Raw genomic sequence first — 26,441 nt, 5'->3', positions numbered from 1 at the left:
AAGAATAAGAAGCTAATACTTGATTATTTTTGAAACCTGGACTCATCAGTTTGTGGTTGGTTCCAGATCAACTTTCTACTACATTTTTTTTAAATCAAGATCTTAAATTACTATTAAGGCAAAAAAAAATGTGCTCAGTGATAAAATGTTTCTTAAATTCTAGTCACTGTTAATTTTCCATTTGGTAGTGGTAGTATTATCTTTCTTAGCTCTTTGAAGAGAAATAGAGTGTAAGGTAAAAAAGTAAAATTTGTAGAATACACCTGACCTCCAACTCTCAAGTCAATATTTCGTATTTCCTTTGAACCACCAGTGTACCATGTTTTAAACATTTAAGTTAAAATTTCCAGAAAATACCAAAAAATACCAATAATATTTCTTATCCTAGACTACAATATGCATGCTTCATTATTCTATTCCTAGTGTATAATAAACTCCTTTAATATACTGTTGTGGGAGAACCAGTTTCCTTTTTCTGTTAGTAAGTGTAATAACCTAATGACCTCAATTAGGGAAGGGACTAAAAAGCCTCACATATCTAAAAATAACTCCATTATCCATACAGAGCAGGTCAGTTTTTCTTTCCACTGTACCAGCTGATATTTAAGTAAGTGGCAATCGATCAGTCTAATGTCTGGCTCTCATTTTTCATAAATGAAGGGCTGTGGCTTTAAGTAATCACAGGCTGCTTGTGCCAAAGGCAGAAGCTGCAGCATCAGCTTCTGTAAAGAGAGAGACCTCTGAAGCAGACGGTAACCTGCAGGACGTGAAGTAAGGCTAACCGAGGACCAATGGCGCTCCTCCTGGTAGAGCTTTGAATGTAGACAGACCTGACTGGTGGGTGGCTTGGCCACCTGTGCACTTGGGACAGTGTAGGGGGTGGGGGGAGTTGGAGACAGAAGCTGGAAAATGGGCTGTCCCAGCAGCAAAATGTGCCTCTATTCTCCATGTGCAGCGACAAGGGTAATTTGTATTTGTTTATAGTACTTTTCTGGAAGAATTTCAGGGATTAAGGCAGAGGTTGTCTGGAATTAGAGAAAAATGCTATGATGACAAGCAACTCTGCCTGCAAAGGCTGGTCTCATGATCTCTGCAATACTGATCAAGATGCGGCTGGAGCTCCGTCTTAGGTGATCCTAGTGAGGGTATTTTCTGGGAGCTTCTTAGTGTAACACTCTGGTGGTAGGGAATCTACCTTTTAATAACCAATTATATTGATAATTACTATATCTCCATAGTATGAAGGATTGCTATGAGTTGCTGTTAACTTGAAAATTGTTGTTTATTGAAAGATTGATAGTTGCTTTTTTAAAATACTGAAACAGCTGTTTGATTTTCTTTGACTTTTGTTGTTGTTGTTGTCCCTCTAACATCTTAAAATTGTAGCTGATCTAAAGGACAGTAATGGTTATAAAATAATGTATAGTTGAATCAAATTAATGATTTCTTTAAAGAATTATTTTTCACAGTAGTTCTTATAACTTTGTCTTCCTTTCAGAAGTAAAGGGTTGACTTCTGTAGCAAAACTTTGTTTGCAAATATAGGACAAAGTGCATATAAGTGCATGTGTTTAGAACATCAAATATTTATCTTCAACTGATTAGGCCTTTATTGCCCTTCGAGAAGGAGAATATCTTAAGTGCAGTATATGTTGGCTGAAAGGGTCTATGGATCAGCAATGAAGCATGGCTTAAAAGTAAATATTTTTAAATCAACCATTCAGTACCTCAAATGAAACTTTCATGAGGACCTGGAAAAAATACAGATTTTGAAACATGAATTTCCTTAACAACGGAGGGACATCTGTGTTTTTTAGCAGCACAAACTGTTAGTCTAAATGATTTATATCTTGGTTTCTCAATTCTAAGTCTGATTTTCCTAATGATAACAAATGTGTACCTTACAAACAAGGACCCTCTTAAAAACATTAGTAATTTGATGTGTGTTTTCCGCAGCAGGAGGAAGCACTGAAACAACACAAAACCCTATCTCAAGAACTTGTTAACCTCCGGGGAGAGCTAGGTAAGAGCTTTTTGTTGTTGTTAAGTTTTATGGGACAAGGAGAAAACTGGAAAATTTGGGTTTCCTATCTGCGTTGTGACTTGAGTTGCATGCTGGCAGTCACTTAGCTGTCCCACTCTGGTATCTGGAAACACTTAACTATCAACATTTCTTTTGAATCTTGGCAGCTTGACCTCAAGTTCACAGAATTCCTGGCACTGAATCTGACTATGCTTAGCAAAGCTGATGACTAAAACATTTCTCTTCCCAAAGAGAGGGGCAGATATTTTTTGTTTTGGTTTGGGTTTTTTGGTAAATCATGTGGGTTCAGGTTAAATAATTCCATCATAGCTTCCTCCCCCCCGCCAAAACCACTTTTCATATTGTAGAGTAGCTAGAAAACTGACTTTGATGACAGTGCTTACATTATACTTTCTTAGGGTGCTTGGTGAGGGGCAAGTATAAAGTTAAAAATAATATGACATGTAGGAGAGTATATAGGGTATTTTATGCCAGTTTTTTAGTTGGGATGGGAGTGTTGGTGAATGGATCCTGCTCCAAAGAAAGCCATGTGCCTCTGATGTCTATGGCACTCACCACCCGGTTCATGCTGCCAATTGCAGAGTGAATTCAACTCTGGCTCGTGTTTTTCCTGGAAGTGACCTTGAATTCTTGGAGTAAAGACAGTAAACCCCCCCCCCCCTTAACCTCAAATAACATATTGGAGTGAAGTGATTGCTTTGGGTTTCCCTATTCAGTGCAACCTTATTATAAAGGATCATCTTCCTGCTTTAGTGTCAGCCAGTTGTGGGGTTATTCACTGAAAGGCTAAAGCATTTGCTTTTGCATTCTTCTCTTGTATGTGTCTTCACTTTTAGTATGTGTGGATATGTATATCAATAATGCAAAGACAGCAATCAAACTAAAGTTATATTCATCTAGTTCTAGGGAGTAACTACCCATTTTAACTTGGACCAAGACCATAGTTTGAATATCAACAATAAAATTTGTTGAACTTAATACTCTTAAGTTACTCCCACCCTCCTCAAGACCGAGATCAAAAGACAATGAATAAGAGATCAAGACTTCCTCGCTTGCATTCTCTCTGTTCATCACACAGTGGGAGGCAAAGTCAAACTCCTAGCTAACCTTGCACATTCTCTAATTCTCTAGGGCATCATCTTCTCCTGATCTCATTTTAAGCTGTGGTAATGAAGGACTCTTCTTAGAAAATTATTTTTTGGGGCTGGGTGGTGGTGCACTGGTTGAGCACACATGTTACAATGTACAAGGACCTGGGTTCAAGCCCCTACAGGGGAAAAGCTTCACAAGTGGTGAAGCAGGGATGCAGGTCTCAGTCTCTCCCACCCCCAAAACACTTTTACCTCTCAAATTATGGCTATCTCTAACCAATAAATTATTTTAAAAATATTTTTTATTGGGAGAATAATGATTTACAAGATACTGGGTTGTCAGAAAAGTTATGGCATATTTTTCAATGTTTTCCTATGTGAAAAAGTGTCATGGCTTTTCCAACAATCTAATAGTTAGTACATGTGTAAAGTGTCTTATTCCTTTGTGATAGATGTCTGCATACTACACTTGCCGCCATCGAACATCTTCTTCCACTATGGTACAGTGAAACCTCAATGTTCCTGCAAGCCTTCCCCACCTCCCTGCGTTAGATTTTGTGAATATGCTGTAATAGATCATAGCTAGTCTAAATTCCACCGTGTACTTTTCTTACCTGGTTGTGTGTATTTGTTTTTATGAAAGCATTGCCCAAATCTAGTTTATAGCAGTAACAGGTACTGAACCAGAGACCTCAGGATGAAATCTTTTGCATAACCATAATGCTGTCTCCCCAGCTGTTTATTTTGGTTCCTTAAGGCAGGTAGAACTGAAAGACCTCAAAGACTTGAGAATTCTAGGTAAACAGTTTAAATGAAATACAGAAGTCTTAGTCCTAAGAGAAAAAACTCAAGTTTCCAAATACATTAAGTGATAATTGGCCGTGTTTAAAATTTGATCTCCAAGGAAAAGTGGACTTCTCCAATTCACAGAGACTTTAAGGATCTCTGCAATGTCATTTAACTACACTGCTTTCCTTTCTGATCACCCAAATGATCTTTGCTTTTGTGTTTGCCTTAAATAATGTAATGAATCTAAAGTTAGATCAGGAGAAAGGCTTTACTGTGTGTGTTTGGGGTTCATTATAACCCTGTGGAAGTGGGATGAACCTACTTTGTGGTTCACATTTCAGCCTCTCTCCAAGACTAGTCAGAAACACCAGAGAACACTATTCTTATTCACATTACTTGAATGGGTGAACTTCTTTTTACCTGTTAGTGGATAGCACAGTAAAGTAATTTAGATGGAGACCCATGTATCGAGCACCTCCCTTTAGTCACATAGCCTTCACAGGAAATAGCTGTAACAGTTTGTACCCACTCTCAACTTCCCATCTGTGATAGGGAGTGTGCTTTTACTTCTGCTATCAGGAATGTGGGAAGCAGTAGTTGGCCTGGCCATATCATTCAGTCACCCAAGGCTATACTTGCAGGGACTGTCCCACTGCTGCAGTCATATCAGGCAAAATGTTCAAATGACAATGTAAAGTGTTTAGGGGAGGGTATTGGTTCTGTGAGGAGAAAAGTAGAGAAATCTTTAAATAGTTCTGATGAAATAGTCCAGAGAGAATACACTCAAGAGTTCTTAGTTTGGTTGTTTATAGCCTGAACTGAGATAAAGGAAAAAAATGAATTTGCATATAGCAAACGTTAAAACTCAGTTACAGAATTTACCTATAGCCAACTTTGCCGTAGGGCTAAGGGGTAAGGCTGTGTTGTCATACTATCTAGGCTCAGACTTTTGGTAGCTGGGTGACTTAGGACAAGCCATATTAGGACGGGCTTTCTGTCCCATTTCATTTACTATAAAAGTGGCAGTAATAATTGCCTCAAGGGTAGTTAAGATCCATGTGAGGGGGCATGCTGTAAAGCATCACAACTGCCATTAAGTAGTAGATATTGATGTGTATATTGTTTGTTACTATGTAGTGATTAATTGCATTTGCTATTTTATGAGGACATAGGCTGTGCTACAGAAAGGAATAGTGATATGATTAAAAAGTGCTCTCAGAATTCCTATTGTATTTCTCTTCAGTTTCAACTGGAAGAGAGTATGGACTGTGTCCATCCAGTCCTAATTAGAAGTCATTTAATTGAGTACAGTTTCCTTACTGGTGAAAGGAAGTAAATATATATGTGTGTGTGTGTGTGTATGTGTGTGTGTGTGTGCGCGTGTGTACATATATATATGTGTGTGTGTGTGTATATAACGCAAGATTTTAATGGAATTTGAGTGAAATAGTGATACATTTGAATTAATTGGCATAGTGCTTGGTCAATCATAGGCAACACAAGAAAAGTGAGCTACCACCATGGAAAGGTGTCATTCTCCCTTTGGGCAATGTTTTCTTGTCTCCTGTATGAAAAATGAGACAAAGTCCCCAAACCACTAAAAACTGTAAAGAATAAAGCATGCCTTATAAACTCAGAAACACTGAAGCCCAAGTAAGTTCTGTGTCATTGATCTTCAAAATCTGTTTTCCATTTTCCCTTCCACGTGTACTCTGAAAAGTATCCTTCCTTTACTATCAAATTACCCCAACTTACTTAGATGCATCCTGCACATTTCTGTGGTCTAGACTATAACACTGTGTAAAACGGCTTCTGCAAATGCTCTTCCAGAACACCTTCTGATCTCCTCAAATGAAAGATGTGAGGATACTCCTCACTCCAGTGAGCCCTTCATCTATTAAATTCATGTATTTATTCATTTTTTTATTATTGATTTGACAGTGCTTTGCAAAATTATGAGATTTCAGGGGTATAATTTCACACCCACATGGTATGCATAAGTCACCACACCCTTCAAAGTACTGTATCTCCTGTCCCCATAATCACTGCAGTTCTCATAAAACCCAAGAGATAGTTCACTTACATTCATGCATTTATTATATTTTATGTTTTCTATTGTGTCTTCATATAGCAGGCTCATTAATAACACTGATTACCCCCTGCCTTTTTTTAAACATTATCTTTATTTATTGGCTATAGACAGCCAGAAATCAAGAGAGAAGGGGGTGATAGGGAGAGAGACAGAGAGATACCTGCAGCCCTGCTTCACTGCTTGCAAAGCTTCCCTCTATAGGTGGAGACCAGGGGCTCGAACCCAGGTCCTTGTGCATTGTAACATGTGCACTCAGCCAGGGCCACCACCTGGCTCCTTCCCCCTGCTTTTAACTTTAAGATGCACTAGATACATATTTATGGGCATTTGAGGTTGTTTTTTTTTATTTTTCCCCCTTTATTGGGGGATGAATGATTTACAGTTGACAATAAAATACAGTAGTTTGTACATGCGTAACATTTGCCAATTTTCCAGATAACAATTCAACCCCACTTGGTCCTCCTCTGCCATCATGTTCCAGGACCTGGACTCTGCCCCCCCCCCTTCATTTCCCAGCTCTCTGCTGTTTCGTTTATGTTCATAATTTCTCTCACTCAAATATATTCCAGTGGTCATCTAAAAGGTTAGTTTGCCCCAGGCTCACTTCTTATCTCTCCATATGCGATCAGAATCACACTTAGTTCCCACGTGTCCTCTCTTGGATATGACTTAACAAACATAAGTTACTCCAATTCAGCTTTGGGGAAAAGGCCAAACATACCAAAAACCATTTGTCATCAGACCGTAACCTTCCAGTCTGCCTTCATGTCTGGATGCGCATCACTTTCATATCTCCTTTTCTCTTCCTCTTATACACACGCTATCTATCTTCTTTTCCCGAAGTGTTGCCTTCTCTCTCTACTACCTGTCTGGTGTTTTTTGTTTTGTTTTGTTTTTTTGTCTCTAAAACTCATTCTCATTTGCTAATTTTAAAGTTCTAGCCAAAATATCTTGTATTCAGTTATGCCTAAATCTTTCAAGCAAGTTAATTGTGCCTTGTAACTATGCCCTTCAAGATTCTTTGTTCTTATACTTATTTGTTTATAGTTCTTTTTATATAGTTTAGACTCATGAAATCTTCCAGGGCAAGACAATTATTCTTTGTAGCCTGACAGGTGGTATTTAGTACTTTAGTGAGTGAATACATGATTTTACAAGTAAGGACAGTAGCTAATTTCCCATTGAAAATATGGGGAAAAGATGGAAAATAGCTGACGATGAAACTCTTGCCATCTACACTGTTCAAAGGGTAAGTGAAACTATGCTATACCACTTGATAGATTTTTTTTTCCATAGTCACATGACCATAGTAGAGACTATAGGCAATATGAAAAAGGTCATGACACAATTTGAAAAAAATCAGAACTTATCAATAAATATTACACAAGATGAGTCTTAAAAACATGCTTCATGAAAGACAAGCACAAAAAAAATCAAGTGGGAGCCCAGGTGGTGGTGCACCTGGTTGAGTACACACAATTTCTCTCTTTCTCAATCCAATAATAATAATAATAATAACAAATACAATTAAAATGTCATGCTGTATTTTTCCATGCATATGAAATTTTATTTATTTATATTTATTTTCCCTTTTTGTTGCCCTTGTTTTTCATTGTTATTGTTCTTGTTGTTGTTGATGTCGTCATTGTTAGGACAGAGAGAAATGGAGAGAGGAGGGGAAGACAGAAAGGCAGGAGAGAAACATAGACACCTGCAGACCTGCTTCACTGCCTGTGAAGTGACTCCCCTGCAGGTAGGGAGCCGGGGGCTCGAACCAGGATCCTTATGCTGGTCCTTGCACTTTGCGCCATGTGCGCTTAACCCGCTGCACTACCACCCGACTCCCTGCATATGAAATTTTAAAACAGGAAAACTAACCCATGGCAGTAAAAATCAGATAAGTATTTCTAGGGGAATAAGGGCCTGCTGGAAAGGACCATAGAGGAACTTTGCTGGGATGAAGGAAATCTTCCATACTTTGATACAAGTTCAAATTTTTCTTTAATTCTCACACATTATTCTTAAATAAAAAGGAATATGAAAAATTTAAATGCCCCCCCGCCCGTTGCCCCCCCCCCACCCATGACGCTCTAGGCTCAGTGCACCATGGCATATCCATGAAAGTAGTGTTCTGACTTCTCTCACTGAAATAGACAAATTAAATATAAAACAAGTAGCTAAGGAAAGTCAACTTAACCTTATAATATGCACAATCATTTTAAAATGTATTTTTCTATTAACTTGAAAAATAAGGTGTCTTTTGAGAATGATTAATAAAATGAGTTTATAATTATCTTGATAACATTTTTATTGTGTCCAACAATCTCAAATGATTAATATCAGCAGATCATTTTGTAAGTGTGTGTCCTTGAAGTAGGTTATAGTTCAATGTTATGTGTTATATCCACAGCAAATATTTGACATCTGAAATAGAAAATAAAGGTGTCATTATGATACTTTCTGGAGTTGTATTGGATCAAAACTGTTGTGGTAGAGGCCCATAATACTACGTGGCGGGGGGGGGGGGGTCCTGTTGTTTTTAATCAGTTCTGATCACTGGAAATAATTTAATGAATGAAAAAGTAAATTACTTTTTTTTTTTTTTTTTTTTTTGCTCCAGAGTACTGCTCAACTCTGGTTTATGGTGGTATGGGGGACTAAACCTGGGACACTGAATCCTCAGGCATTGGAATCTGTTTGCATAATACTTAATGTTACTCCCCACCACCCAGTAAATTACTTTTTTAACATCAGAATTAAGACTGACCTACAGGGTGGGGATATAGCATAATGGTTATACAAAGAGACTCTCATCCTGAGGTTCTGAAGTTCCAGGTTCAGTCCCCCACACCACTATAAACTAGAGCTGAGCAGTGCTTTGGGAAAGAAAGAAAGAAAGAAAGAAAGAAAGAAAGAAAGAAAGAAAGAAAGAAAGAAAGAAAGAAAGAAAGAAAGAAAGAGAGAAAGAAAGAAAGGAAGAAAGAGAGAAAGAAAGAGAGAAAGAAAGGGAGAAAGGGAGAAAGGGAGAAAGAGAGAACCAGCTACCTACACAAGGACCCAGGTTCCAGGTCCAGCTCTCCATCTTCAGTGGGAAGATTCACAATAGTGAAGCAGTGCTGCCGGTGTCTTTTCTCTCTCTGATGCACCCCCTCAATTTCTCTCTGTCCTATCAAATTAAAAGACATATATATGGAGAGAGAGACTAACCTGCATCTTTTATACATTTGTCCTATTTGCTATTTCATGACACAAATAGGCTTTTAACTTGCAGCTCACTAAAATTTCCTGGATTTATTGTAATTATATAAAAGGCTTGTAAAAGAAAAAAAAAAGTGATTTTGCTCTCTGTAAAAAATAGGAGAATGGGTATGGCAGTAACATTTTTATCACAATGTAAAAATCTTTATCACAATGTTCAATTTTTAAGTTAAACTGGCTTATATTTTAAAAATTGAGGCCTCAAAGTTAAGTAGCTTTCTTTTTTTATTTTTTTAAATTTTTTATTTAAGAAAGGATTAATGAACAAAAACATAAGGTAGGAGGGGTACAACTCCACACAATTCCCACCACCCAATCCCCATAGCCCACCCCCTCCCCTGATAGCTTTCCCATTCTCTAGCCCTCTGGGAGCATGGACCCAGGGTCATTGAGGGTTGCAGAAGGTAGAAGGTCTGGCTTCTGTAATTGCTTCCCCGATGAACATGGGCGTTGACTGGTCGGTCTAGAAGGAGCCCAGTATGCCTAAACTATCAAATGTTAGCTATCACAACATGAAAGTTTGATGAAATGACTTGAAAGATTGGAAAATCATTTGAAATATATACTACCATTGATTACTATTTTTGGCATCTATTTAATTCAAAACTTGTGTAGACATTGTTAGATTAAGTAGTCTTACTTAGTAGGGGGAGATGATTTGGTGATGCCAAAAAGCAGTGAGAACAACTCGCCTAATCAACACTTAGTTGGTGTCTATGAACTTCAGACTACCTTACACCTTATGGAACGTGTGAATTCTTTCACTATTTTACTTCTGTCTTCAGTGTAGTTTAGCATGTCTGTGTATTTAAAGTACTTTTAAACCTCTCTAGGGTTAAGTCATCTGGAGTTGCAGAATTCCAGAAGTGGTTTTTGAATTGAGCTTTAATGAAGAATGTATTAATAATAATGAAAAAGAACTGTACATCAGGAAAAGAGCTCTTTATATCTCACTGTTGATTGAAGATGAGCTCAAATATAACTGATTTTTTACCTACATATACTCATATATTCTTAATTTAGTCTGTGTCTAGCTGTAAATAGCCATGTTTTTGCCTGCACAGATGGACATTACTGAGAATGTCTGTTTTGAAAGTTTATTGAGTCTTCCTTGTTTTGTTCCTTGTCCTAACTCAAGCTTTGATATATTCAGTTTTTCTTAGTTTAATGTCAGATGTCTAGAGCTGTGGTTCTCAAATTTCCTCACTGATAAAATAAATCTTGTTAAAATGCAGAATAAGACAGTGCACTGCCAGATATCTTTAAAGTCTTTTTTTGTTTAGACACTAGTCTTACTATTCGGGCTCGGTGCCTATGTGACTCCATTCCTGGCAGCCATTTATTTCTTTTTCTTTCAATAGAGGGTGACAAAGAGGGAGAGACAGAGAGATACCTGTAGCACTACTCCACAGCTTGTGAAGATTCTCTCCTGCTGCTAGGGGCCAGGAACTTGAACCCTGGTCCTTGCAAATGACAATGAGCTTCCACCAATACCCTTAACTTGAAAGTATTTCCTCAAATCTGAAACTTAAATCATTATGTCAGAAATTCAGCCAGACATTTGTCTTCAATCTACTTTCATTCCTAAATGTTTTGTGCATTTTGTTGCGGTGATGATGAGACTATCTTTTTTTGTAGCATACTGCTGGCCAGTGACTAAGTAGAAAACCAGCAAACCCTCTTTAAGACTTTTATTGAAGACAAAACCAGGAACTCCATGGAGACCCACTTAGCATTTTTGAAGTAAGAGTGGCCAATTGAGCCAGGTCATTGTTTTAGATGTGAAGAAAATTTTGTCAGAACTCATCGATGTGGGTGGAAGAGGGAAGTGAGGATCATTTTTACCATGCTTAACCTTTCAGCCATTTTCAGCTAAACTTTATCCACAAAAGAATTCAGTACTCATACCCAGAAGTGGTTACTACATACATGAGCTAAACTGCTTACCTCAAGTTGAGAAAATAACCATTCAGCTTAGGCTCTGTAATTCCATATATAGAACTCTTGCTGAAAAAAAGAGTGAGCAGGTTGAATTCTAGGCCCAATTCTGCCATTTCAAATTATCTTCCAGTAAAATAAAATTCATGATATTTTATTAACTGAAGGGTTAATTAATTGGTTTCTAATATTTTCCTGCTACAGAAATTTTTCAGTGTAATTTTCAGTTACAAAAAAATGCTTCACCTCGCCCTAATTTCACATATATTGTGAGGGAGCATATTTTAAAGGTAAATTTTCATAAGTGGTACTGTTAGGTTGAAAGAAACATGCAAAGGAAACATCAGACAAGCACAAACAGGGACAATCTACAAATTCCTCACTCAAGATTGTTGTCAAGATTATGGGAAACAAGACAAAAATCAAAAGAGACATGAAAACTAATTGCAATGTGATATCTTGGGATTGGATCCTAAAACAGAAAGAAAGAAAAAAAAAAGGACCAAATTTGTGATTCAGTTAATACAATCAACTATTATAGATTTCTTAATTTTGACATATATCCCACATAATAAATGATATTTAGCATTGGGGACCCTGGGTAAGAATATTTGGGAACTCTTTATTCTAGGCTAGCAACTTCTCTGAAAGACTAAACTTACTTTAAAATTTTATTCTTTTTAAAACTTGTACCAGTGGAAAACTGATGTAATCCACATAAAGTCTGCAGTAAGAATTAATATTATTGTTTCAATGTTAAAACCTTACTTTTGGAAAAATATTCCTTGGTTATATAACATGTTAATATTTGTGGAAGCTGGGTGAGTGGCATATAGGAACTCAGTGTTCTATCTTTATACCATTTCTATAAATCTAAAAACTTTCCACAATTAAAAGAATTTAATCTGATAGTTGCCTATGTATGAATATATGTTTATCTTGATACAAGCTAAGATTCTTTTTAACTGTTAGATCCTATTGTAGATCCCAAGCATGTCTTTGGGAATTACTCAGACACAAAAACTAGTCATTCTACGGAAATCAGATGAGATCGGGTGTGTTCTCTCAGACGAGATAGGGTGGTATGGCCGTAGACAAAGCTAGTCATTCTTTTTTTTTTTTTTTTTTTTAATTTTTTATTTAAGAAAGGATTAGTGAACAAAAGCATAAGGTAGGAGGGGTACAACTCCACACAATTCCCAACACCCAATCCCCATAACCCACCCCCTCCCCTGATAGCTTTCCCATTCTCTATCCCTCTGGGAGCATGGACCCAGGGTCGTTGAGGGATGCAGAAGGTAGAAGGTCTGGCTTCTGTAATTGCTTCCCCGCTGAACATGGGCATTGACTGGTCGGTCCATACCCCCAGTCTGCCTCTCTCTTTCCCTAGTAGGGTGTGACTCTGGGGAAGCTGAGCTCCAGGACACATTGGTGGGGTCTTCAATCCAGGGAAGCCTAGCCAGCATCCTGGTGGCATCTGGAACTGCAAACTCTAGTGTAGTCCTGCTTTCAGATATATATTTTGCAGTAGTTTATGGATACGTGTGCACATAAGCTCTCTCTCACAGAAACTGGTGTATATCTAGGTTATGGGACTTTGTTAGAAAGTGAACTACCTGAGATGAAATTAGAGTGTACTATTAAAGGAAAGGTCTCACCCGAGTAATGAAGCTGAAGGGTTGTCATTCCACACGTGAAGTCTCTGGATACATTCTGAGGTGAAGCATGTTGAGGTAGCAATCGTTGCCTTGGTTAGGTTGTGATCGGCAGATGCAATGTTATTTGGTTTGGATTGGGAGATGCATATGGGAAAGTGGGCCCTATCCAAGGGTTCCAGGACTGGGGGAAGTAGGGGCTCTATAGTGAAGATGTGAGGTTCCTGCTGTCTTAGGGTTCAGAAAGACACTCAATAGTTAATATTATCATCACATTATTTGTTAATTGGGTTAACTTTGAAAAGTCCCTTTGTTATGGTTTGCTGGACAGTACCCAGTATCTTGTATATAGCTGTGCTATTGGAAGCTTCTAATCTACTTGGTCTAGGCTTTTGAGAGAGTCCGCATATCAAATACATAGCCTATATATTAAAAAGCTAGTCATTCTTAACTCTGTTCAGGTACCAGACCAAGCATTTCACTTGTATTACCATTTTAAAAAAATTTTTAAAAATATTTTCCCTTTTGTTGCCCTTGTATTTTTCATTGTTGTTGTAGTTATTGTTGTTATTGCTATTGTTGTTAGATAGGACAGAGAGAAATGGAGAGAGGAGGGGAAGACGGGGAGAGAAAGATAGACACCTACAGACCTGCTTCACCACCTGTGAAGTGACTCCCCTACAGGTGGGGAACCGGGGGCTCGAACCGGGATCCTTACACCTGTCCTTGCACTCTGTGCCACGTGCGCTTAACCTGCTGCGCTACTGCCCGACTCTCTGTATTTCCATTTTTAAACCTGTAGACAAGGCATTAATACCTTCACTTTTACAATAAGGAAATACAGAATAGAAAGCCAAACATTTTGTTGAAATTACATAAAAATAAATGACATGACTAAAATTTGAACCCAAATATTCTCGGTCTATTCTGTTAAGATACTTATTTATGTCTCTAAAAATTTATGGCTGCGGTTATGTAATATTTTCCTCTATAAAGAGAAATTATTCTCAGTAAGATGGAAATAATGAAAGTCTGACCTCTCCCTCTTAGAAAAGCCCTCCTGAACTAATTGGGTAATGGCTTCCCTTCTGTTCCTTGGGGATAAGCACTAAAGGAGCTGGATAAATCAAGTTATATTTTCCAGAGGTTATATTTAGCTCCAGAATTGGACTTTTTTTTAACATGCCATCCAAATAATTATGTGAAAATGACAGTTCTCAAGTATTTCAACATATTTTTTCCTTGGTTCAGTTACCTGTGTTTTAAACTGCTAGGGGAGTGTCTGTTATATTGCTGGCCTAGAATTCTCAGGTCTGGCGCACTGACGGTGAAGATACTGACTTCTAATCTTAAATTTTAGTACTAATCCTATGATTGACTTAGTTTCTTTGTTACTTTCCTTAATCCTGAAAATTCAAGTTTCTCATTTTAAGATAGATTGGGGGAGACAGATTTTACAGTTTATTAATATGTATATGAAGTATACAATCCAACTCTTCTCTAGGCTGTTGCATTTTTGTGCCCTTAATCACAGATATACTTTTGAAAAATCATCTGAAATAGTTAATATGACAAAGACAAGAGACTAGTTTGACTATATCTTATAGATTTTTTTTATCCATGTAACTAACTACTTCTTGTCTACTTAGTCCAAATTCTGAAAGATTTTATGTTTAGCTTTAACTTTTTTTTTTTTACTTTTGAGGTATTTGATTAATTAATTGAATGTGAGAAGAATTCTGGAGAAGTAAGAATGAGACAAGTCTAGGAACAGAAGAAAAAACACAGATGGTATTAGAAATTTCCTGCTTAGTAATAAATATAAGGACAAGGCCATAACCAGAACTATGGGTTGATACTTCCCCACCTCCCCAAGTTATCTAGCCAACCAGAGCACTCTGAGAACCCTTGATACAATGTGTAGATGTGCGTCCTATAAAATAAAAATAGTTCTTGAGTCTTCATGCCAAATAAATATTTCCTCTGGAACTTAGGCCAGCTAATTCAAAACAGAGCCGTTTGTGTGAGTGAACATTTCAGTCCAGCTGTTTTCTACTCAACACTGCTACTTCAAACAGAGCAAAGGTCTGTGCACAGCTGCAGGCTGAAGTCATTATCTGGGGCTGGGCCCATGCTTGGCTTATTATAACAGTAAACTACCCATTCCCCTCATTTGACCCTTTCTCTCTCCTTCATCCTCCCTTGATCTTACTCATAGTTAACAACAAAATTAAATTCTATTTTGACCTTTTTTAGCTAGAAAAAAATGCTTTTCCAGTGACTAATAGAGAGGATGTTCATATGTCCTATTTGAATTTAAAGTCTGTAGTACCATTACAAAATCAATTATATATTCAAGCTGACAATTGAGATTATTTCCTCACAAATTTATGATAGGAGAGGCAGCTAAGTGGAGTGGAAACAGTATAGACCTTGGGTGCAGACAGAGTCAGAATTTACGTTGCTTACCTCAATAGAATCTGCCATTGCTTTCTTAGTGTATCCCCACAGATAATTTGCTCTCAGTTGTTTCCTTTCCCTTACTTATACTTTCAGTCATAAATTTTTCACAGGGAAAAATTTTTTTCACAGGATTTATGTTAATATTATGGAGACAATATATATGGAGACACACTAGAGTTAATAGTTTTTGTATTTAATGTTAATTCCTTTCCCCATCAAGTATTTGGTGTTTTATTTGAATATAAGGATTCTCTTAGCTCACTCTTCTTGCCACTACGTCTCATAATATGGCCTTTACCTTTGTAAGGATACTAGTACAGGACAAGTGACTGTTACTTCTGCTGACATATGACTCATTTCCAAGAAAACAGTGCCCGGAAACTACCCAATCCCACATGACCTAGGTAGAATGAATATTCATTGGTCCAAACTATCCATTAATTTTTTTATTTGTTATTATTAAATAGAGAAATTGAGAAGGAAGGGGGAGATCAAGAGGGAAAGAGGCAGAGAGACACCTGCAGCCCTGCTTTGCCACTCTTGAAGCTTTCCCCTGCAGGTGGGGACCAGGGACTTGACCCTTCATTCCTTGCGCACTGTAATTGTGTACATTGAATCAGGTGCACCACCACCCAGCCCCCAAACTATCCTTTTTGTGTGTCCTCATACTATCTTTTTTCCCCCCACAACTCCCAAAATTCATATTTCAAATCAAAAGAGAGGTAGGAATGAATTAAAACAGAAGCATTCATTTTCTACTAGTGCATGGGCACTATGGGGTACTAAGAAATGCACCCTTCTGGGAGTCGGGCTGTAGCGCAGCGGGTTAAGCTCAGGTGGCGCAAAGCACAAGGACCGGCATAAGGATCCCGGTTCGAACCCCGGCTCTCCACCTGCAGGGGAGTCGCTTCACAGGCGGTGAAGCAGGTCTGCAGGTGTCTATCTTTCTCTCCCCCTCTCTGTTTTCCCCTCCTCTCTCCATTTCTCTCTGTCCTATCCAACAACGACGACAACAACAATAATAACTACAACAATAAAACAAGGGCAACAAAAGGGAATAAATAAATAAAATATTAAAAAGAAAAAAGAAATGCACCCTTCTGCTGACAGGTACCATAGCTCTCCATTTAGGTTCCAAGCTGTGTGTGAATACGATGAATGTAGAACATTTACCAAGTTAAATTCCCATTATTCTGTTTCTTTTTCATTTTTCAGCCACTGCTTCAACCACCTGTGAGAAGTTGGAGAAAGCCAGAAATGAGTTGCAACTAGCTTATGAAGGGTTTGTCCAGAAGTTAAACCAGCAGCACCAGACTGATCTAACAGAACTAGAGAACCGGCTTAAAGAATTTTACACCAGGGAATGTGAAAAGCTTCAAGACATTTACATTAAAGAAGCAGAGAACTACAAAACTCAATTGCAGGAACAGGTCTGTGCTTTTGGAACCTGGGCACACTCCTGGTTATGACTATTTAAGGTTTTTTTTTCTTATTAATCAAAACTTTTACGTATGTTGAATGAAGGAAGAGAGAAAAAAGATAGAATTTATTTTTTTAGTGTTCTTTTGAAACATAAGATTTCAGTATATATTCACATATACACATGGTGCCTGTAAGTAACCACACACACACACACCAAAATTCTTTGCCCCCCTATATACATCCCCAAGCACCTTAGTTCAGAGTCCAAGAGATAGTTTAGTGATCACTATTATTTACACATTCATTTACTTACATTATATTTCAGGTATGAGTGAAATCATTTGTGGTTTTCATTCATCTCTTTACTTTTTTCACTTAGCATAACCATCTTCAGTTTCATTCATTTTGTTCCAAATGAAGAATAAGATTTTATTCTTTTAAAAAAGAGTGATTGGATGTAAAACAGTTTTATTCTTACCTCTAGAAATAACCCCTTGGTGAGCATTCTGGTGTTGTACCACTCTGAATGTTTAGTTTAGATTTCTTTTCTTTTTTTAAAAAAAAATGGCAGTGTTAAAATAACTGTTTAATGACTTATTTTTATTTAAGTGTGTGTCTGGTACCTCTCTTTTTATTTTATTAGTGATTTAATATTGATTTACAAAATTGAAAGATATCAGGGGTACAGCTCCACACCATTCCCACCACTAGAGTTCTGACTCTCCAATCCCTCCATTGTAAACTACAGCAGTTCTTCTAAGGCTGCAGATATGGGTTAACTATAGTTTCTACAACTATTTGTCTATATTCGTATTTATTTGCCCCCCCCCTTTAAGTCATATCTTCTTTCCTTTCTAAGTTACACACAAACCTATTATTATATCCAAATGTCCCTCCCTTTTTCCTCCTCTCTCTCTGGTTCCTGATGGTGTTAAAGTTCAGAGCCCTCTGGTCATCATTCCCCATCACTTCTCCTCCAGTGGGAGTATGGATCAGAATTGTTTTTGGAGTGCAGAAGGTGGGAGCTCTGGCTTCTGTAATTGCTTCTCCACTGGACATGGGCATTGGCAGGTCAATCCATACCCCCAGCCTAGAAGGGTATGACTCTGGAGAGGTAAAAGTTTGAGGCGAGGACACATTGTTGAGGTCATCTGCCCAGGGAAGTCAGGATGGAGTAGCATCTGCAACTTGGTGGCTAAGGAGGAACTTCTCTTTAATACTCTTGTTCCTTTTTAAAATCAGTACACTGAGCAGATATCCAGAGTACCTTTTTTTTTTTTTTTGCTAGATACATAATAGGGGCTGAAGCTTTAGAAGCCAAGCTGACGGATATAAAGCTTTTTTTAAGTTAATTAATTTATTTTCCCTTTTGTTGCCCTTTTTGTTGTTGTTATTGATGTTGTTGTTGTTGGATAGGACAGAGAGAAATAGAGGAGGGGAAGACAGGGGGAGAGAAAGATAGACACCTGCAGACCTGCTTCACTGCCTGTGAAGCAACCCCCTACAGGTGGGGGAGCCGGGGGCTCTAACCGGGAGCCTTACGCCAGTCCTTGGGCTTCGTGCCACCTGCGCTTAACCCGCTGCGCTACCATCCGACTCCTGACAGATATAAAGCTTATGTGCTCCTGTCACTGCAGAGAATTATTCATTTCTTATCATGGACTTGGCCATTTCTATCAGTGAACTGTGGAGAAACCTTGTATGTTTGTGTTCTTAATGGAATGACAAGATGGGAGTAGGTCTAAGTTGGGTTTTTCTTTTCCTCTGTTAAGTACTTAAACTTGAATGTAAGCTTATATGTCAAGTTTCCTACTGTTGCTGCTTATTATTCAACTTAGGACTTTTGATTTTACTGGTAAACTAATGGCTTTTTTTTTTCTTATAGTTTGACAACTTAAATACTTCCCATGAAACCTCTAAGTTGGAAATCGAAGCTAGCCATTCAGAGAAAGTAGAATTACTAAAGACGGCCTATGAAACCTCCCTTTCAGGCAAGAATGATTTTTTTTTTTTTTAACGAGTAAAATCTAATGGAACCACATGATATGTTTGAAAACGGATATGATTCATAGCTTTCTTTTCTAGCAAATACTCTATGGTATTCAGCTTGGGGCATTTTGAGTTTCTTTTTGCACTGTTCATTGTTAGCAATATAATGCCAGTCTTTCAGAATTGGGATGTGTTTTTATTTATTACTTTTTCAGAATGGAGATAATTTTTTCCTTTTTTAAAAGGAAATTTCACTGATTTTCCATAGTATAAAATCATAAAATTTGGGGAGTGTAGCTTCACACTTTCTAAGTATATAGTCCTCAACATGTTCTCCAACAAAAGTTCTGGTGACATTATATCATCAAAATGATCCCTTCTATACCCACTACGATATACTTTTAAATAAGTTAGTCTGTTTGGTTAGTGGTTGTACTTTATCACTTGTGGTTTTGGCAAGCAAGTCAAAAGTGTCAGTTTATGTCCTGAAAATAGAGAAGGATCCATGAGGAGCACTCTTGCTCACCAAAGTAGATGATACTTGTTCAGTAGTCTTTGTATTATTTCACCGTAATTAAAACATTAAAATAGAAGGAAGATAGAAGCCATTTCTTTCTGAACATGTAGTTGACATGTAGCGGAAATTGTAATACTAAACTCACTGATTAGGTTTCTGGAAGAAGCATGTGGACATGTAGTAAGAGTGGGCTCTGTGACCTTTGGCAAGGGCCTTATCAGAAAACCGGAGCTGTTTTGTGAATTAGAGAGAAGAGGGTGTAAAAGCAGTTGGCCAGGGCCAGGTAGTGACATACCCAGTTGAGTACACACATTATCATGTGCAAAGACCCAGACCCCATCTGCAGGGCAGAAACTCTGCGAGCAAGGAAGCAAGTACTGCAGGTGTCTCTCTTCCCCACCCCCTTCTTTCCCCACTGTTTCTCTGTCCTATCAAGTAAGAAAAAAAGAAAAGAAAAATAGCCACCAGTGCAACACAAAGCCCCATTGATAACCCTGTTGGCAAAACCAAAAAGCACTTGGTCTATGGCAGATATTCTTTCCTTCCTTCTAGAATGAAGTATATTTTTTATCTATTTTTAAATTACTTATGAGCTACATAATGAGAGCCCCAGCCACCACTCAGCTCTGAAAAATGGTAGTGCTGGAGGTGCACCAGGGTTTCTGACCTCAGGCACCCAAGTACTGAGCTAACATTGATCTAGCACCCTTGTCCTAAATATGGTGTTAATTTTAGACTTAATGTTTGGCTCGTGAAGCACCAAGAGTCCTCTAGGACATATACCCTGTTTCCTAAAGAATGTTGATTTCTCAGTAATAAAATGAACCTGTCTTCATATCAAGAGGGCTGACTAGAGGACAGTTGCTTTAATTTATATTAAAAAGCACTTTTAAAATATATTTTATGCTTCATAGTCCACTCTTACCTCTATTTGCCTTAATAAATAGAATACAGTCATCTCACAGGATGTTATTGCTTAAAAAAATGTTTCTTCTTTCCAGAAATCAAGAAAAGCCATGAAATGGAAAAGAAATCACTCGAGGACTTGCTTTATGAGAAGCAGGAATTTCTAGAGGTGAGTCAATACCCATACCAAAACTAAATCATCATTCTTAAGTTTGTGTGTTTTTATATGCCTCTGCATATAAATTTGCTGTTATCAGTATCTGTTAACTTCCACATTTCATTGTTTATGTTCTAGAAACAAATCAATGATCTGAAAAGTGAAAATGATGCTTTAAATGAAAAGCTGAAATCAGAAGAACAAAAAAGACTATCAAGAGAGAAAGCAAATTTAGTAAGTTCTGTGTGAGTTCCTACCACTTGAGTTTTTCTTCTGCTCAGATGCCTTTTACTGTTTTCAGTAGCTAGAAAATTAGTAAAGATCTAGAATCTTTTTCATAACTTGCATTGTGCTTTTTAAACAGCACAGTACCTTTGATTTAGTGATGCTTTTATTTTAAATCCTTAAAAACTGATATATGGGGGCCGGGTGGTGGTGCACCTGGTTAAGTGCACATGGTTCAAGCCCCCAGTCCCCACCTGCAGGGGGAAAGCTTCACAAGTGGTGAAGCAGTGCTGCAAATGTTTCTCTGAGTCCCTCCCTCTCTGTCTCCCCCTTCCTCTCAATTTCTGGCTGGGTCTATCCAATAAATAAAGATAATAAAAAAATTTAAAAAACTGATACATAAATACCAATGTATTTGAGTGTCTTAATACCTACAAGAAGATAAGAAAGCTGTCAATTTTCAGGGTTCTATGTAAAGATACTCTTTTTGTTTGCTTAATCACTATACTAAGGTAATTTACATGCTGTGAAGTTCACCCTCTTAAAATACATACAGTCCAGTAATTTTTATCAAACATCTAACATCAGAACATTCTTACTATCCCAAAATGAAATCCTTTACCCAGTAGTAATCAGCCACCTTGTCCTTCCAGATTTCCCAGCAGAAGGGAACTAAAGATCTATTTCTATGGATTTGGCTCTAGTGGACAGTTCATATAATTAGAATATACTACATGTAGCCTTTTATGTCTGGTTTCTTCCACTTAGCTTATGTTCTCAAGGATTACATGTATTGTAACTGGTATATATACTTCATTCCTTTTTACAACTTTACTTTTTTAAAAGATTTATAATAGTTTTGTTTCTAACTAGACTTGTTCTGTTGATAAACATTTTAGAAGTAAATTTCTCATTTCTTCAAAATGTGTTACCACACCTCACCCACCACCAAAGTAATAACAACTCTACCAAAGTCCATTGACACCCCCCCTTCTTGTAACCCATTCTCCCCTACAGAATTTCCCTTGATAACATCATTTCTACAACCTGAGACTAAAGGCTTGCTTCCTTCTGACTTTTTAGTTCCTTTGCTTTGTTTATTTACTTCACATGAGAAAGAGTATTCAGGACTTTCATTTTATGTAAATCCCTTTAATATTTGTTGTAGGGCTGGTCTAAATAGTAAATCTCTTTAAAACTGCTATTTGCCTAACTCATTACCCCTTGAAACCTGATTGATAATCTAGCTGAATTATTATTCTTAGATGAATATAGTTTCCATTCAAAACTACAAATGTCTTGTTTGTTCTCTGAAGTTTTTAAAGTTTCTATGGAGAAATCAACTGATAGTGTTGATAGGAGTTCCATTATAGGTGGCTGAGTTTTTCTCTAGTTGCTCTTAGTATTTTTATCTTTGATCTTTCCTGTTTTAATTATTAATATATATTGCTTTGTATAGGTTTAGGTTTTTCTTGGAACTCTTACAGCTTCCTAAATCTTAGAATCTACCCCCATCACTTTGGGGGAGGATTGGCTAATATTCCCCAAGTAAGAATTCTGTCCCTTTCTTCTTCTGACACCCCTAAGATGTAAATACTGTTCTTCTTTGTAGTCATATAAGTCTTTATTACCTTCCTTTGCTTAATTCTTTTTTCTTTTTGATGATACCAGCAGTACTTGCTTCAACTGTTAATGAAGTTACCCCCTGCGGATGGGTACCAGGGTCTTGAACCCGTAATGTGTGCACTCAATTAAGTGTGCCACTACCTAGCCCCATAAGTTAGTAGTTTTATAGCTGTGCTACCAAAATGGCCAGACCAACAGTAGTACCACTATGATAAAAATTCAAAAGTTTTGGGATATAGTTATTTTTGTTGCTTTTCAGAAGCCCTATAAATGTATTATATTTTCAGTCATGCTCAGTTACTAACTTTGGCTAGGGAAAAATACTATTCCTTTCACCCCTCCAAATTCCAGTTAAGAACATTCAGTTGCCTAATCTATAGCTAGAGTTTTGTTTTTTATTGTAATCACTGACTTTTTATTTCCATTAGGATATCTGACACAATATTTGATTCATATTGTTAGTGATGCATAAAACATATGTTTTGAAAAGTGGAATGTGAAATGTTTCATCTTTATGATCAAACATTTTGAAAGTGAAGTTAGCTTAGCCATACTCTTTCACCTATTTCTTTGAATCTTGTATAAAAAGGGCACGGGTGTATGGTTTGTTTTTTTTTTTCTTTTTGCTGTTTGAAATCTAATTAAAGAGCCTGTATGTTAAGATTTTGAACTATGTGATTTTATAAAATGGTCAGAGCAACATCCTGCTGTGTCTTTTTCAGAAAAACCCTCAGGTCATGTATCTGGAGCAGGAGTTAGAAAGCCTGAAAGCTGTGTTAGAGATCAAGAATGAAAAATTGCATCAGCAGGACATCAAATTAATGAAAATGGAGAAAGTGGTATGTTTCTTTCAGAACTTTACCAAATAGGACAATATCTGTGAAACAGTGCTAGACTGTGAGGCAGAACTATGGAGTTGTTTTTTTATTGTAACTTAAAGATGATTGGAAATACACAAAAGGTAATAAGACATTATATTTCCTTTTCTATTTGCTCAAGACTTTATCATTGCTGCCTTTTAAGATACTTGTTACATGGAATATTAAAGCAGCATTTGTTTTTTGAAAAAACTACAGCAAACAAATCAGGCTTCATTTCATTCATCTACTAGCTCTTTATTACCTGTATAAGAAAGTTTCTAATATAATGTTAAAATCAGTACTTCAGCGTACCACTAATACTTGGTGAGTTTCCTATGCTTCAAGTGATTGAAAAGATGAGTTAATCAAACTGGAGAAACTCAATCTCGCTATTTAAAGTCTTCATTGTGGTTTTGCAAATAAGAGTGTAAAAAAAAGAATTTTGTTTTAATAAAATTAATTTGGTTCACAGGTAGCAAGCATGATGAAAAATGTAAACAGGGCTAGGGAGACAGCATCAGACTTTATCATGTGAAATATCAGAGGTCTTGGGCTCAGTCCTCAGTAGCAATAGAGAGGAGCAGTTTTGTGGTTAAAACGGGGGAAAAAACTACATATATATATTGAAGCCTCTGTAATAGAGAACTAATGTTAGCATAGTGTTTTGAGCAGCTAGGTCAACATTCAGTGTGAGTCTTGGCCCAGCCTTAGTACACAACTACTGATATCCAGGATTCAAACCAAGTACACAGTACTTGACAAGGAGCTTAAGTGATCCCCAGCCCTTTCTGTACATTGCTCATGACTGTGCCAGAAGACTGTTTCTGTGTGCACCTTCTCCCCCAATTATGACTCATTGTTGAGTATGTGCTTCATTCAAACCGGAATCAGTTCTGGACAGTTTGGAACCAGAGGTGACGATTTGCTTTTTGTGTTTTGGTTCAGTTCAGTGTTCTAGAGACTACTACCTTTTTATTAAATGGAAATAAAAATAAAAGCCCCCTTCACACACACATATTGCACTCTACATTATCAGGAAATTGTGTTTCTTCTAAAGGTAGTTTGTCAGTGGGTTCAGTCTAGTGCATATGCCAGTTCCTGCCAAAGGTCAGCTGAGTGTAGCAGATCTGATTGCTTGGCCTTCCAGCAGACATAAGTAACTCAAATCATGGTGTTAATTATCTGTTGCCCCCTATACCATTCATGCACCAAAACTTCCCCAAAATTATATGCAGTAAGATGAGATTCTGCTGTAAATTCATAAAACATATCAACTCTTAATAAGGACATTGTAGTTTTTGTTGATCCATATTTATTTCTTGCTGTGCCCAAGAGATACTAGCTTTTCGTTGTGTATGTAGGTTAATGGGTTGGTAGATTAATGGGTTGATATAGCAGGCAAACCCGTTCTCCATTTATTTATTTCTATGCTCCAGACCTTTGAAGAAGAAGAAAAAAATTACAGAAAACAAGGGGGCTTACTCAGAATGAAAGCTGTGGTCAGAACTTGTTTCCTCCTCTATAAAATGAAGAATTAAATGACATAAGATTTTTTTTTTGGGGGGATCATTTTTTTTAATATTTATTTATTTAATATTTATTTATTTATTCCCTTTTGTTGCCCTAGTTGTTTTATTGTTGTAGTTATTATTGTTGCTGTTGTTGGATAGGACAGAGAGAAATGGAGAGTGGAGGGGAAGACACAGAGAGGGAGAGAAAGGTAGACACTTGCAGACCTGCTTCACCGCCTGTGAAGCGACTCCCCTGCAGGTGGGGAGCCAGGGGCTTGAACCGGGATCCTTAGCCGGTCCTTGCGCTTTGCGCCATGTGCGCTTAACCCGCTGCGCTACCGCCTGACTCCCGACATAAGATTTTTTAAGGTCATCAATCACTTCCGAGTCTCTAATTTTAGATTTTTCCACATCCTGTTTTATCTTTAGAGATTTCATAGTGGGTTGTTGGAAAAGTCAAGCCATATTTTTCTCTCCCTCTTTTTTCTTTCCTTCCTTCCTTCTTTCCTTTCTTCCTTCCTTCCTTTCTTTCTTCTTTCTTCTTAAGGTTTATGTATTGAGAGAGAGAGAGAACCAAAGTATTGGTCAGCTCTGGCTTAGGGTAGTGCTGGGGATTGAACCTGGGACCTTTGGTGTCTCAGGCATGAAAGTCCTTTGTATAACCACTAGTCTGTTTCCCCAGCCCTCGAGCAGTATTTTGCTTTGTAAAAATACATCATGGCTTTTCTCACAACCCAATAATTACTGGAAATTCCAAGACAATCTCTATCTTTCATCCTTGTCTTATTTTGGGGTAAAGCTATTTCACCTGATTAGCTTATTTTACACATTCTTCTAGATAATCAGATAAATCAAAAATAACAGAACTCCTACCATCAAAGAATTATAAAGTAAATTAGTCACATGCTTCATTGACAGGGACTTAGAATTATTTCTGATAGAATTGTGATGTCACCTACTAAGTAAAGATACTTTACCTTAAAGTGAGATGGGTTATAATCGGGTCTTCATCATGTTAAATAAATGTCTTCTGAGATTTTTGTCCTTTAATCTTTCAACTGATCAATTTGTTTTTCTTTGAAGTCTAACCTGTGCCAGGACAGCAGAAGAACAGATAACTCCAGCTAAATGGAAATGTTTTTCTTTCTTTTTTTTTTTTTTTTAGTACTAGTCTCATTTCTGTTTTGAAGCATTCTGTGATTTGACACCTTTTATGTGGTTACTCAGAGGTGAATGCTGAAGAGAGAGTAGAAACGATATTTATGGCCACATTATGCATTGCTTAAAAACTGCAGACTGTTGACCTGTAGTTTTTCATTAAATGTGCAATCCCCCCTCACTGATTACCCACACACACTTCACCATAAGAAGCCTTGATAAATGCAAACTGTCTAGCTACTACTCCTATTTTACCACCTTGGAACTGAGACCGCTATGGTCCTTGGAATTGCACAGGCCAGGCACTAATCTCAGGAAGAATCCTTAACTGGGGTAACTGATTGACTTTCCCTAGGTATATAGATATATCGGCTTTTAAGAGGTTGGGTATGCATTTTAAAAAAAATCCTCAATGACAGATTTTCATTTATAAAAATAATAGATGTATTACTTTGCCACATTAGATTTACTTTGCAGTTGTTCACTATATATGTATTTCAGTGTACTATTAAACCTTTCTTATGTTTGTGTCAGGAATGTATCTTAAATGAGGGGCTTTATTCATGCTTGTTTTGTTTGTGTCTTTGTTTGTTTGTTTTTTACCAGAGAACTGCTCATTTGTCTTATGATAGGTGGTACGGGGGATTGAACCTGGGACATTGGAGCCTCAGACATGAGAGTCTATTTGCATAACTATTATGTTATCTACCCCCACTTCTTAACATGTAAATTATGGTATTC

The 26,441-nt window shown here is 37.3% G+C and overlaps 1 protein-coding gene across 10 annotated transcripts in view; it reads left to right on the top strand.

The window, feature by feature from the left end:
* Positions 1–26,441, top strand: part of MTUS1 (microtubule associated scaffold protein 1) — a 165,928-nt gene that overhangs the window by 136,444 nt on the left and 3,043 nt on the right. For 9 of the 10 annotated variants that reach the window (XM_007516286.3, XM_060183457.1, XM_060183481.1 and 6 more), the window contains 6 exons: positions 1,956–2,022; positions 16,545–16,759; positions 18,637–18,742; positions 20,259–20,332; positions 20,459–20,554; positions 22,894–23,010. In XM_007516286.3, coding sequence (XP_007516348.2) covers positions 1,956–2,022; positions 16,545–16,759; positions 18,637–18,742; positions 20,259–20,332; positions 20,459–20,554; positions 22,894–23,010 — 675 coding nt within the window. Of the gene's footprint in view, positions 1–777; positions 964–1,955; positions 2,023–16,544; positions 16,760–18,636; positions 18,743–20,258; positions 20,333–20,458; positions 20,555–22,893; positions 23,011–26,441 lie in introns of those variants that run through there. The other variant, XM_060183509.1, reaches the window with a different exon arrangement.

This window comes from Erinaceus europaeus, chromosome 2 (genome assembly GCF_950295315.1).
Source record: "Erinaceus europaeus chromosome 2, mEriEur2.1, whole genome shotgun sequence".
NCBI lineage: Eukaryota > Metazoa > Chordata > Mammalia > Eulipotyphla > Erinaceidae > Erinaceus > Erinaceus europaeus.
Note: the sequence above shows the minus strand (reverse complement) of the source record. Positions and strands in the feature narration are given on the sequence as shown.